Source organism: Palaemon carinicauda, chromosome 11 (genome assembly GCF_036898095.1).
Source record: "Palaemon carinicauda isolate YSFRI2023 chromosome 11, ASM3689809v2, whole genome shotgun sequence".
Taxonomy (NCBI): domain Eukaryota; kingdom Metazoa; phylum Arthropoda; class Malacostraca; order Decapoda; family Palaemonidae; genus Palaemon; species Palaemon carinicauda.
The window spans coordinates 9,950,150-9,965,402 of NC_090735.1; the positions used below are offsets into that span (position 1 = coordinate 9,950,150).

A 15,253-nucleotide genomic window follows, 5' to 3' on the forward strand; every position below is an offset into this window, starting at 1 on the left:
ATATCATTGTCCTTTTGATGGTATAGATACTGATAAAATTAGTGTAATACATTACTGCCCATAATAAAAATAAAAGGTAGAAATTTTTAACCAGGTAGGTTAGGCAATAAAGAATGAACTAATTTTTCAAGTTTTACAGCTGATATTTTCTGGCCGTTATCAGAGATTTCGCTCATGAGAATGTATGGTGATAAGCATAACTAAGATTATAGAATTGCATTTAGCCGTGAAATCCCAGTTTAAGAGACCATAATAGAATAGCTAATGATTATTTTGGTAAATATTCTTCTCAGAGAAAGGCTGAACAAGAATAAGTTCCCGGAATGCAAGGCAGGTAACTTTGTCTGCACTAGGAAAAATGGATGACATAAGGTCTACTTCACCACTTATTAGATAGCAAATTTTACTATCTCTCTCTCTCTCTCTCTCTCTCTCTCTCTCTCTCTCTCTCTCTCTCTCTCTCTCTCTCTCTCTCTCTCTCTTACTCCTTTCGTAGTTAAGAACCATTTTTGATCTCGAGTCAATTCTATATTATAAAATGTAGACTGCAATTTGAAACGTTCCATCCTATTTGACCAAACTCTGGGGGGAAGAATTTAGGCCACTGGGTACATCTCTGAAGACTTGAGCGTCAATTTTAAGCTCAAGTGCTGAGAAAATGTTTTCACTAAGCTCTAAAGAATTCTCTCACCCAATGTTTCACACTCCCTGTGTTATTACGAAATAGGTTCATATTTTATACAATTCGCGTTATAGAGACTTCAAGTAAAGAATGTTACTGTTAATAATATGGCAATTTCATGAGAGATGTATATAATATTTCGAAGAATACGGATCAAAATAGCATTTCCTCTTAAGTGAACAGTTTAAATTTGTGTTACCTGGGAACAAAAACAGTTTCCATCAATGGAACCCTGATCCCAGGTTAAAAGGATGAATGAAGGTACACAAAATACATAAGCTTCCTTTCTTAATATTTATTTCCCATTCGAAGATAATAAATCACGTTATTAATCTTCTTTTCATGTCATACGGCACAGCATGGTTTCGTAAGAAAGTAAAACCATAAAACAGTAAAGTATTTACACATAATTCTTATTGACAGGGGCATATTTGCTTTACCTTATTTACAACAATAACCCCTGTTATGCATATAACAAAACCACGAGTAAAAATGCTTCCCATAATAACACTATATAATCTTTATTACGGGAGAAAATCCCTAGAAAAGTTATGATTAAAGCCATTTGAAAATTGCTAACAAACGATCAGTCAAAAATTTAATAAAACAATCCAACTAAAGATCATTAGATCGTTTCGACTATTGCATTCACCAAATCATTTTTATCCATGAAGGAAAAATAAGTAATCTGGAGTTGATTTTAGTGACATAGATTGGATAACAATCTAAAGGAAGTGTCATATTCTAAAAATGTGATTACGTTTGCTGGTCTACGCTGACGACTCGGAGTTTTGTTATGGTGCGTTTGGTGTCTCTAACCGACGGGATGTCCAGCACATCTGCATTCAGGACCACCGTCTCCTGTTCCACAGGCTTGATTGCAAAAAGATTCCCATGGGTCCTCGGTGGTGGTAGATGTAATAATAGAGGCCTTAGTGGTGGATATAACAACAGAGGCCTCCGTGGTGGATGTAACTACAGAGGCCTCCGTGGTGGATGTAACAACAAAGTCAGAGGCCTCCGTGGACATTGCAGTTCCACCTTCTGTAGTAGCAATTTCGTCGAGCACCTTCTCAGTCTTCACTTTGACTTGTTCAGGAGTTACAGCAGGCTTTTCTGGATGTTCTCTCCTCTGGAAGGATATCTCATCCTTCTCCTGATGATTCCCTCTCACGGGAGACTTGAATTTAATGGCATGGACGGGTAACAGTCTCTTGGTTTGTTTCAGGGGTGTTGGAATGGCGGATTCAAACGTAGAAGAAACTGGCATTGGTTTTGATTTCCTTTTAGAGTTCATTACAACGGCCTCTTCAACAGTATTTGCTAAAGTAGCTTTTCCAAAATAAGCTGCCCTTAGGGGAAGCATTCGTGTGGAAATATTCTTAGAACGAGCAGGAACATCATTATAGTTCAGTGACCTGGCATGTGAGTTGAACACCAGCATCAACAATACCAGAAGGGACGAGATTGATGTCATGCTGATCTCTGAAAAAAAATATCCAGAAATAAGTTATTTATAAGAGAAAATTTCTCTGTAAAGTAACATAAATTCTCATGAGAAAATTTGATAATACTATGATCTAAAACGAGCATCATATATCCAAAGTTTTATTTTTTATTAAACATGACATTATTAACATTGACATAGACTGCATCTTTCTGGTTTTTTTTTCGTTTTTTTTTTTTTATAGAAAACCTAGTCGTGCAGTGTGTATAGACAAAACTTATTTTATACCGAAATATATCTTTTAATAATGAACAAATACATAGAAGAGTGATTAGTCATAGCTATTGACAGCAGAATGATCAGCTTTTCAGTAATTATCCTAAACTATTGCACGAGTAAAAACTAAAAATTCATATACTATCGTTGTGAAAATAATAGGACTCCAACGTTTGCACTGAGTGGAAGAGGTTGCCACCATATATCATAACGGCCCTTGAAGTTAGAAGTAAAAGCATGCAAGCAGTGGTGTCTGTGTAGGAGGTACTTAATTGATATTGAATTTTCTGCAGATTGTAGTGTTTTTCTCCTACTACGCTTCTAGTAACGTGCCCACAATCACAGTGTTGTTGAGAGAGCAATGAGGAACCTGGAACCTGGATTCCATGAAACCTTAGTTGCTAATAACTTATTTTGCAGCGTAGAATGATCATGGTTAAGAAATCTGTGGTCAAGGCTTCTTATAACTCCATTTGATTATTATTATTATTATTATTATTATTATTATTATTATTATTATTATTATTATTATTATTATTATTATTATTATTATTAACTAAGCTACAACCCTAGTTGGAAAAGCAGGATCTATAAACATAAGGACTCCAACGGAAAAATAGCCCAATGATGAAAGGAAATAAATAACCTACAAGAGAAATAATGAACATATAAAATAACACAATTTAAGAACAGTAACCACATTAGAATAGATCTTTCACAAATAAGCTATAAGAAGAGACTTATGTCAACCTGTTAAAAATAACATTCGCTGCAAGTTTGAACTTTTGAAATTCCTTTGTGTCTTCCTAAATTATAATAATAATACTGTTCTTGAAATATTTTATTTTGATTGTTTATTTGTCTCTTTAGTTTATCTATTTCCTTATTTCCTTTCCTCGCTGGGCTATTTTTCCCTGTTGGAGTCCTTGGGCTTATAGCATCTTGCTTTTCCAACTAGGGTTATAGCCTAGCTTGTAATAAGGATAATAACAATAATAATAATAATAATAATAATAATAATAATAATAACAACAACAACAACAATGATAACAAGAATTACATTAATAACAACAATAATAATAATAAACATATCAATAATAACAACAAAATTAATAGTAATGAATATATTAATAATGATAGCAACAACAACAGTAATAATAATAGATATATTAATAATAATAACAAATATATTAATAATAACAAGAACAATAAATATATTAATAACAACAATAATGATAAATATATTAATAATGATAACAATAATGCTAATTATATTCATTATGATAGACCTCTCGATAAAGCTCAATTAATGCATCCTAAGTACTTTTTACTCACCTGTTACGAGCAGTGGACAGGGTGTTAATATTTGATTTCTTCTCAGACGAGCACTCGAAAGTTTATTATCAGCTCAAAGATAATGAATCTTTTGATCAGATAAAAATTTACTGGAAGAAGTCGTTCTCGTCCTTTGATTCATTGTCTCTGGTTGTGATCCACCCCAAACTTCAATTGTCTCCCGCCCCCCAAAGCTGATACTTTGTCTATCCAATTTAGAATTAGTGGATCTTCGTCTTTCTTTCTTTCTCTTACATACATACGTTCTCTGTATGATACTGATAACTTTCAGTCCAGTAACTTCATGGAAATTAATAATTATCTCTTAATAACTATTTAAGACAAAATGTTAACTATACCCCTAGCCAGTAACCCCATCTCTCTCTCTCTCTCTCTCTCTCTCTCTCTCTCTCTCTCTCTCTCTCTCTCTCTCTCTCTCTCTCAAGAGCTATCTATGGTCTCTGAAATCTTCCCACGAAACCTCCATTTTTTCTTAGGCTCTGTGGGTTCACCCTCCCTATTGACGTAATCCGACTTTTAGGCGTCTTTTTCAAGTGGCCACGCTTCTCTCTCTCTTTTTTTTTTTTTCTCCAGTAAGGTCAATGAGGAGACGTCTGTATGTGTCCTTCGTCTTGGCTTATATTTCACAGACCTTGGTTAGTAATTGAAAAATACTTTCAATCGCGTGCAAGTGCATTCCAATTGTACAATAATTACACCAGATTTTGATATTTTTCCATTACTCTTTCTATTCACTTGGGTCATGTACCTAACCTCATTTTCTGTACTAACATTAATAGAATGTATTAATTTTTTGTATTGCATAAAAATCTTCAGAATACCTAGTCGACTTGCTTTAAGCTCTGTCCACACGATCGAGCATGCCCGACGGGCAAACAGTGATACCAGGCCAAAATAATTAGTGAAAATGATGGTTGATGACGTCAGAAACGGGAAAACTAATGGCAGGGTTCTGGCAACACTGTATGATGCCAGATCCCTGTCTGTGGTTTTCCCGCTTCTGGCGTCATTAACCCTCATTCTTACTAACTATTGTGGTCTGGTATCACTGGTTTCCCGTCGCGCATGCTCGATCGTGTGGACAGGGCTTTAGACTTCATTATTTTCAAACTGTCTCTCTTCCTTCTTCCTCTGCATCTTGTCTCTTAGATAGTTTTTTCTCATATATTTTTTTGCTCTTCACATTTGCTTCTCTAAAGAATGGCTTATTCTCTACAAAGTATTAGGAATGATTGATTACCAATTTATATTACTTGCCTTCTTTGTCTCCCACTTCTTTCATGACTAACCTATCCATCTTCATGTAACCTCTACCTGAATTTCTCTTCTGTTAAGTATTTTTCATCACAAATAATCTTTTCATTTACTGAACCCTCTATCTCTTCAGTTCACCATTTTCATTTGGTTCCCTCTTCCTATCTTGTTATACAATCATCAAAACGACTGCATTTGTGTCATTTTTATCAATTTACTTTCATATACCTCTCATCATTATTTTCGTAATTTTATACACGGTTGTACATTTTCCCTTTTGTCTATATCTTAAACTTCTATCTATTCAAACTCTTACTTCAGTCTAGTAATGGTTCAGCATTCCTCCAGCAACTTTTTTTTTTACAGTTTTTATCCATGTGTGTGCAAAAAGATTAACTATATCTTGGTTTTTAATGTTTGGTTGAGGTACAGATGGAAACAAATGTATGGTAGCTGTTTTGCTCAAGGAGAGAAAACTGAATGTTTTACCTGTGTGAATAACAATGTTGAAAGAGTAATTTGTGTAGGAATGCAAAGACAAGTGGTCATTTAGGGGGCTAGTGCTGTCAGTACACCTCATGCAGTGCAATGTAGGCATTAGTTAAGGGTCTTTACAACGTATCTTCAGCCCCTAGCTGCACTTACTTTTTAGCCCTTTATCATACTTCAATTCCTGCTATTTTTCTTCCATCGTGCTGTCCAACCTCTTTTACCTTTTACTTCAAAGTGCAACTGTGATGTTGAACTGTGTATCAGGGAGCCATTGAAGATGTGTGAAAGAGTTCAAACATATTGGCTTGACAAATGAATGAGAGCAAAGATAAACTACAAGCCGCAAGAATTATAGGGGCATAACTACACTGTTAAAAAATTGCATTAGAAAACTGTAAAAATCCTTGAATAAATGTTGCCAGGCATTTACCATTTAAAAGAAATTGATATATTGACGTAAAGGAGTGATATTACGGTCACCAATCCGTAAAAGATAATAACAAAGTAGGGTAAAATTACGGTCCCTTGTATTTTACTGAAGTACGACTAAGAACTGTATATTTTACGGAGAATTTCTTAATCAAATTACGATTTTTTCAGGGTAGCTTAGTGTGCTAAAAATTTAAAACTTGTGGTGGAAGGTTTGATAGGCGAAACACAGTGGCTTTAAATACAGATTATGATTTGCAGATTATGTGAGTTTTGGAACTATTATGTGAGAAGTTTGAAAGTAAATGTAGAGAAAGCTTTTGTTGAAGTCGAGAGAGAGAGAGAGAGAGAGAGAGAGAGAGAGAGAGAGAGAGAGAGAGAGAGAGAGAGAGAGAGAGAGAGAGCAATGTGGAAAGTGGTGATGAATGGTATAGAAGGTAAATTGCTTAAACAGATAATAAGCTTTATGGTGTTGTTTGTATTAGAATTTATGAGTGGGAAGTGATTAGTTTGGCTTAGAGATGGAAAGATGGATCTGATTGAGACAAGGTCGTATTTTGTCTCCGTTGATGTTAATATCTTATTGAATGCAATGAATCAAAGTCAGAAAAAGGACACTAGTTGTAAGAATGGAGATGTGAGATGAGAAGGTTCATGAAATATTTTGAAATGGTTGATCTTTACATAGTAAAGAGAGAGTGCAGAGATAAATGAAAGAGTTTCAAAGTATTTGCAAGGGGGAAAGTTTTGAAAGTAAATATGAACAAGCAGGAGTAACATATATGGTATAATAAATTCTGAAAACAATGAAAAATAGTTAAAACGAAGCAGTAAAAATTCATTCACTGATATGATCATCAGAAAAGACAAGATTCATGGATAAAGTAATGATCAGGCATCTACGGAACATAGTATTAAGAATAAAAGGAGAATGAAATTGCAAAATGAATCATTAGCTAAAAGAACAGTAGGTTAGAAAATGGCAAGTGTCAAAATTATTGCACTAATCTGGGCCATTCCAGTAACCTGGCCATGTGTCCGTTATTTGAGCATGAACAACCCCATTGTGCCTATTTATATTTTCCCTTATGAAAAATTGATTATTTGGTTTTTATACTTTTATGAACCTTATAGACATGCCAGATATTTTTTTTCATAATTGTCTATATTTTATAGTTAAACAGTCATGTGACTAAGTAGTAGTAGTAGTAGTAGTAGTAGGTTAAAAAATGCACTAGCCACCCGTTGAGAGACTACCTCTAGAGAGTTATTGGGTCTTTTCTGACTGGTAAGACAGTACTACATTGAATCCCTCTCTCTGGTTACGGCTCATTCTGTCTTTGCCTACACATACACTGAATAGTCTGGCCTATTCTTTACACATTTTCCTCTTTCCTCATACACTTGACAACACTGTAATTACCAAACAATTCTTCTTCTCTCAAGAGGTTAACTACTGTATTGTAATTGTACATTTTTGTGCGTCGTATACTAATTAAACTGGTGGATAATATTTAGAATCTAATGTGAAAAAAGTTCCTGAAATACCAGAATGAATTTCCTAAACAGACATCAGAGTCATTATTAAGTGGTTCATGAAAAAGGTTGAACAAACTTGGGTATTTTTGGTGGCGCTTCATTTGATTTCTTTGACCATCATATTCGAGTTGCAAACCTTCCTGGAATATAAGCAGGTTCTTCAATAACATGAGTTATTTAGTGTAATATCAATGACTACACTGTTCGCCTCAGAGATACTTCCATTTTCGGTCATATCTTCCACTGCTACTTCATCTGTATGTTCATATGACATCGGTAAATGTAGGTCTTCAGCTTCGTCCCATAGTTAGAGCGTTTGAAAATGATTGTAAAGAAATTTGAGCAGGATATCATTATTAATTAAACCTTGATAATCTCTCTTGGCTCCAGTCCTCTGATTGGCTATAACTTCCTCAGCTGTGATTGGTTATTGCCCTTGTTTACTACAGCTTTACACTCGTGCATATCTAACATCATAACCAAAGCAGTCAAATATTCCTTTGAATAATTTACATTATAATTGAAATGTAATAATATGCAAATTACAGCCATGTACTGTTGTTTTTTCACTAATATAAGCTGGATAAAATAATAGTATTTACTTGAATATCGAATATTTAGCCACATGTTACTCAATACCTCACTCAAACCAGAAAACATAATCTCAGTCATTTAAACAAGTTTTAAAGGTCATCCTACTCCGTATGACAACACAAAGACGTATATTTTAATCAAAATAATAATTTGGCAATTAGAATGTATCCCTATGGTAGGATATATTTTTAAAACATATTATAAGTGACTGTCCCTATATATCTAGAAAATATAATGTATCTCTAATTCTCTTTTAAAATTTTAGGTGTGATTCTCTACAGCAAATTTACTTTTGATAAACACAGGTCTGTGTTTTCTTCAATTGCACATAAATTGACTTATTGAAAAAGTCTTTCAAGATTTTTTGGTGATCAATCTATTCTGAAGAAGTATTTTAATTCTTTCATTTTACCTTGTTTCGAGTATTGTTCTTCTGTCTGGTCTTCAGCTGCTGATTCTAATCTTAATTTGTTGGACTGGAACTTACGGTCTATTGAATTTCTTATTCCTAATCTAGATATTAACCTTTGGCAGCGTCGTTTCATTAGTTCATTATGCATGTTGCATAAGATTTTTTATAATTCTGACCATCCTTTACATTCAGATCAGCCCGGACAGTTCCATCCTGTTTGTAATTCTAGGTATGCAGTTAATTCTAATAGTCAGGCTTTCTCCATCATGAGGCTCAATACTACACAGTACTCTAGAGGTTTTATTCCAGCTGTGACCAAGTTGTGGAATGATCTTCCCAATCGGGTAGTTGAATCAGTAGAACTTTAAAAGTTCAAAGTTGCAGCAAATGTTTTTATGTTGAACAGGCTTGCATGAGTCCTTTTATAGTTTATAAATTAAATATATTTTAATGTTGTTAATGTTTTTAAAGTATTTTGTTTTAATTTTCATTACTTCTTATATCGTTTATTTATTTCCTTTTCTCACTGGGCTATTTTTCCCTGTTGGAGCCCTTGTGCTTATAGCATCTTGCTTTTCCAACTTTTATTAATTAGTAATAATAATAATAAAAACAAAAATCTTCATGTCCGACTCTACTCATAGTGAAAGCGATTTTATGGAAAGTCTGGTAGGTTTTTTTAACAGCATCTCATAAGTCCCTGGAACCTTCTCTTGGCGGGATATTCCAGTCCCCTGATTGGCTATATCTTCTTAGCTATGATTGGTTGTTGTCTTTGTTTACAAATTCACGCATACTCACCTAACATCGTAGCCAAAACTCAAGTAGCCATTCCTTCAAAAAGGGCGTATTTATTTAGCTTACATAATTGAACAAGATTCATTATATATTTAACTAATAAATTATTAGTATTTTGAGTTTGTTTTCATAACAAAAATTTATTTTTTTAAGTCTTAAATAATCTACAATAAGTATGGATATTTTACCTCTACCAGTTTAATTCATTCATAAAATACGAGATTTTATGACGTCAAATACAATAACCAATCAAAACCAAGACCAAATTAGCCAATAAGACGCCAGATATATCCCGCTAAGGAAACTCATAAGTCTGGAGGGTTTCACTAAATTATGGGCTGCTGATGGTAAACGAGTCAATTTCACACACAACATTTTGTTCAAAAAACTCTCTGATTTTTTTATCATCTTATACATACGAAAATAATATTTAGGAGTCCTTTGATTACTAAATGGTTGTTTTGAGTTTGCTTCCTTAAAATTTGTAGTTTTAAAATAATTATTTATATAGAATATGTATACTGTTGGCATTTTATCCATACACTTTATGGCGACATATACAAATTCCTAATATATGATTTGCTAGTCATTTGTTCAATTACATTTTACTTGAAATGTAACAAAATACGAATTGAAGTCACGTATTTAAGCTCGATATACCAGCTCAAACCAGCATACAAAGACAAGCTGTAAAATTCATCCTACTCTTGATGACGTCACAAAGACGCATTTTCTGAGTAAAAATAATGGTTTGCTAATCATCCCTCAAATGGAATGTTATTAAAACATCTTATGAGGCACTCTCTATATTTTGAAGGAAACATTTCTTTAATTCTCTCTAAAAAAAAGAAAAAATCTTCAGCTTCGAAGGCGATTATATGGAAATTCAGTCAGGTTTCTCGGACAGTAACGCATAAGATTCCGAATCTTTCGCTTTGTCAGTGAAATCCTGTATTTCGATTGACTAAGTCTTCCTCAGCTGTGATTGTCTGTTTCCATCTGTTATTGCAGCTTCACACATAAACACACACACATTCATTTCAAATCATATCTGAAAGCCTTGGGTAAGTAAGTATTCCTTCGAATATGACATATATTTAACTAATCCCCTTCAACACTATTTGTTTATTACTAAATTAATATATCCTTTTTAGGTCTATTTCCATTAAAAATAAGTAATAAATTTATCTGAAATATGTATAGATATTTCATCCCTACCCAGTTGAATTCCTCCATAAATCAGCCAATGAGAACAATTTTTAAGCCGTAATTCATCTGAAATATGTACTGTATAAACTGTCGGTATTATTAAACCTTACAACGACGTATTTCCTAATCAAGATGATGATTTAGTAATGTTTAGTTCAGTGACATTACACTTGAAATGTAAAAAATTAGGAAACAAAGTTATGTAGTTCCCTCAGTATTTCATTTAACTCGATATGCTAATTTCTATCACGCGTTGGTCTACACTGCACTCAAATCAAGCAATTAATCAATCATTTAGACAAGCTACAAAATTCATCCTACTCCTTATGACGTCACAGAGACGTATTTTCTCAATATACAATAGATGTTATAAAACATATGAGGAACTGTTTCTATACATTTTAAAGAAAATATACCTCTAGTTCGTTTAAATTTTAAATATTTTCAGCTCCGTCCCCCCATAGCAATAGCTAGAGCGTTTAATATATAATGGAAAATCCGGTAGGTTCTCCGGTCAGTAATTTATAAGCCAAAGGAACTCTTTTGACGGGAAATTCCAGTCCTCTGATTGGCTATGACTTCCTCAACTGTAATTGGTAGCTGCCTTCGCTTACTACAGCTTACCAGGTAGTCATCGTAGCCAGAACACAGGCAAGTATTCTTTTAAATATGACATATTTATTTGACTTATACCCTTTAACAAAATTCATTATCTATTTATTATGAAATAGATAATTATTTTAGGTTTAATTACATAACAAAAGTAATTTTTTAGCCATAATTTATCTGCAATATGCATAGATTTTTTACCTTTACCAAGTACATTTCATTCATAAAAATACGATTGTATGACGTCATATACAACCACCAATCAGAGCTGAGAAAGAATCAGCCAATGAGACGCCCGATATTTCCCGCTAAAAGTGCATCAAGTTCTCTCATTTTTATGGGCTGCTGTTGACGAATGAGCTAAAGTCACGTGAGGCGTTTTGTTTAAACGCTCTAGCTAAGGAGTTTCTCTGGTTACGTGCATCCTCGACTGGTAGGTTAAATTTATGAGACCCGTTTCATCTAACTCTATCTATGGGCTTTTCACCCTAATATATTTTTATACATAAAACGATGATTTAAGTAACCTAAGAAGAATATTTTCTTATATCTTTTAGATATTCAAACGTTTATATATTACAGAGTTTCCCTTCAGTGGTCACTTTTCTTTTAGGAGTGAGAAACGCATATATGATTTTCATGTAATTTCAATTATCATCATTATTTGTATCATAATTGTTATCGTTTTGAATATTTTGTGTGAAAAGGTTGAGAATTTTGAGTTAGATTACTGTGCTTTCTATGTATACAAGAAGCTCCTCTCTCTTGAGAAGAGTTTCTTGGTAAACAAACATCTATTTTATTAATAACCTCACTTTACCTTCCCTTATCTTACCCTTCTAACCTTACCTACTCTTTCATACCTTGTCTACCACCATCACTTTGTCTAACCCTACTTTACCATGTCCTCACTTTACTTACCTTTACCAACCTAACCTAACATAACGTACCCTTGCCTCACCTTTGTGTTCCACAAATTAGCACCTTCAGGAGCTGTTCTTTGGTACGGTAGCCCAAAATTCCCAAATACAGTAATCTCGCATTACCCTAACTAATTACCTGCCCTTATAACTCATACATTTCCTACCCTCTCCTTACCTACTCATTCTTTACCTGACCTCACCATACCTATAGTTACTCATACCTTACCTAGTGCTACCTTACCTACCCTCAGTTTACCTGCCCCTACCGTACTTACCTATTCTTTCCTCATACCTGCCCTTACCTACTCTTACCATACCTACTCTTACCTTATGGTAGGTAACCTAACTCTACCTTACCATAGCTAATCTACCCTTACCTTAGTTAACCCACCTTTACCTTAGTTAGCCTATCCTTACCTTAGCTAATCTACCCTTACCTTACCTAATCTACCCTTACCTTACCTTACCTTACTAACCTAAACCTTACCTTACTAACCTAAACCTTACCTTAACTTAAACAAGCTTCCCTACCCTACCCTACCTTACCCTACCTTACAATGTCATATTTGAGCTTTAACTTTGTGCAGTAAAAAGTCAAATAAAAGGAGAGTCTACTAAAATAGGAGGTTAATGTCTAGGAGAGGGCCGCATGAAGATATCAGTGATATTCAATTTATTTTTACTAGAATGTGTAGGAATGTATGTAAATAATGGTATACCAGTGAGATAATTTTGTGAAAATCAATAATAGTCGAAATATCGACGATCAAACTCACGCTACTCTTGTCTTCCTCCCAGATTTTTCTAAGTCTGTTGTTATTGTTGACTGTGTCTTGTTTTTGCTCAAATGAGACCTGTAACCACTATAATCCGCAGATAAACTAGTCCACTATGAAGTCTTGCACGTTTGGCCAATCACACCGCCTATCCACTATGACGTCATACATGTTTGGCCAATCACAGCGCGACAATACAACAGCGCGACAATACATTATCTTGCCCACGCATTTCATTTCGTTCTTAGACATGGAGACCATAGCAAGCACGTCATCTCATGTTGCACAAGAAGTTGAAATTCCATCTTCTTGTCCTGACTGTTTCCTAACTAACAATGAATTTGTTTAAACTTATTCGGGGATTATTGAAAAACTAGTGGATTTGGAACAGACAATTTAATTTTACAAAATAAAAATTGCCCTGCATGTCAAGGAACCTTCGCAATGGCTTCACGTTTTCCTCAAAGCAGCAGCACATCTTTATGAACCAACAGTTTAAGGTAAGCTTCATTAATTTATGGAGTATATTATAATGGTGATAGTATAACGATGTATACAGCAGTACCATCACTTTGGATTTGGTTTGATGGATGTGTTAGGTAGGGTCCTTAAGGGGGGGGTTGCAGGGGCCCCCCCCGCCCTGGTAGTGGTACAGGGCCCCTAGGCTAGGTTAGGTGGGTGTATTAGGTTCGGTGGTGCCCTGAAAATCACTGTGGCCTTAAGGGGGGGTCGCAGGGGGGTTAGAGCGCGCCCCCCCCCCCCCCCGGTAGGCCTAGGTAGGGGTACAGGCCCACCAGGGTAGGTTAGTTGGTTGTATTAGGTTCGGTACTGCCCCGAAAAATCACTTTTCTCCTCCTCCCCCCACCCAAAAACCCCGCTTCCCACTGGGGTCCCCCATAATTGTAGTAGTAGGTTTATGCTTACATTTTGTGTGTAAGAGTTGAGTCTAGTTTCTTTTTTATTCGTTTCCTCATGTTTCTTTGCACTGTGCAACAATAATCTGGTTGTTTTTTGCCGTTTTTCGTCGTTAATACTTGAAAAACGGGTGCGGCCTTCTCCTAGACATTTACCAAATAGGAAACTAAGGTATAAACCATTTTTAAATATTTAACTTAGCCGGTGAATATATAATAGCTGCAACTCTGCGGCTCGACAGAAAACATACTAAAAAAACTCGCGAGCGATCGCTATGAAGGTTGCGGGTGTGCCCACCAGCGCCAACTGTCGGCCAGATACCACTCTTGTATGTAAACAAAACCTTCAATTCTTCTCTGTCGACGTTGACGACAAGACGTATCAATACTCGCTGTAGAACCTGGAGTTTTCTCAACATATTTGGTGAAGTACTTCATTTTGGTTTGAGCTTTCGCAGTGCAGGTGTTTTATCTTCATCTTAAATCTTGAACTCGTTTTTGGATAGATTTAATTTTTGATGATAAAGAGAGTATGGACTTTCTTTGACTTTTAAATGGCCGACCCTTCCCTTAGACGGAAGTGTGTTTAGGCTTTTAGCAATTATCTTATCACGTTATAAATTAATTATAGATTTTCCTCTATATATTTTATATCTCACCGCCTTTATTAGGCCTCTTCGATTAACTTTCCGTTTATAATAAACATAAAAATAAATTTTAATGATTTGTTTATATGCGACCTTTCCTGAGAGTAGGCGGTCCTAACTTGGAAACCGAAGTTAAACAACGTTGAGCCCTTTCAATCGTAAATAGCTTTTAAAGAGCTAATGATTTAAAACTTTTTAAATGAATATTTTTTAATAGATATTTTATGAAAGATTTTCTTTGAATAGTCTTCGTACTGTTTCAAAGATGAACTAACGTTTAGTTTATTTATGCTACGCAGTTTGCGCTCTATCGTTACGATAGAGAGAGAGAGTATCACGGTTTCACTTTGCAGAAAGAGTAAATCGATTCTGACGTTTTGTTCATTCTTCTTTCAAAGCTTAAATGTTTTAAATTCTATTTTAAAGGAACTTTTTAATTGAAAAACCTTTCAGTTTTTTCCTTTGGTCAAATAACATGTTTTTTTGACGAAACGTAAGTGGGCTCTTCTCTTAGGTGAGAAATCAAGAGAGAGAGAGAGATAGAGACGGAGGGAGAGAGAGGAGAGAAAACGTTCCGTTCAAGCGGGTAACGTTGTTCTCGAGTTACTCTCGTCCCTAGTCTCTGTACGGGGAGAAAGGATAAAATGTTTTTAGTTTTTTATTCTCGTCCCCAGACAATGTACGGTGAGAGATTGAAAACGTAGTTTTGAATGAACTAGTGTTTAGTCTCTTCCCCAGCCACTGAATTTTTTATCTTAAAATTGTTTACTGTTTTTTGCTGGTATTAATGTGCTTGCATTATAAGACTGATTTCGCAATTACTACCTTTTGATGAGGGTAGAATTGCGTGCTTCAGGTAGAAATCAGTAAAAGTTTCGATTTCAGTGAAATAAGTG

General features: G+C 34.8%; 1 protein-coding gene across 1 annotated transcript; it reads right to left on the reverse strand.

Annotated features, from left to right (window-relative positions):
• Positions 1-876: 876 nt before the first annotated feature.
• On the reverse strand, positions 877-3,876 carry LOC137649612 (uncharacterized). Its single transcript, XM_068382590.1, has 2 exons — positions 3,741-3,876; positions 877-2,167 (listed from the first exon to the last, which is right to left on the reverse strand). The coding sequence occupies exon 2, from the start codon at positions 2,157-2,159 to the stop codon at positions 1,497-1,499; it is 663 nt and encodes a 220-aa protein (XP_068238691.1). The 5' UTR covers positions 2,160-2,167; positions 3,741-3,876; the 3' UTR covers positions 877-1,496.
• Between the last annotated feature and the right edge of the window lie 11,377 nt (positions 3,877-15,253).

Bases quoted from the DNA above. Each gene is read 5' to 3' on its own strand.
- LOC137649612 (XM_068382590.1), bottom strand. From the start codon at position 2,159: ATGACATCAATCTCGTCCCTTCTGGTATTGTTGATGCTGGTGTTCAAC.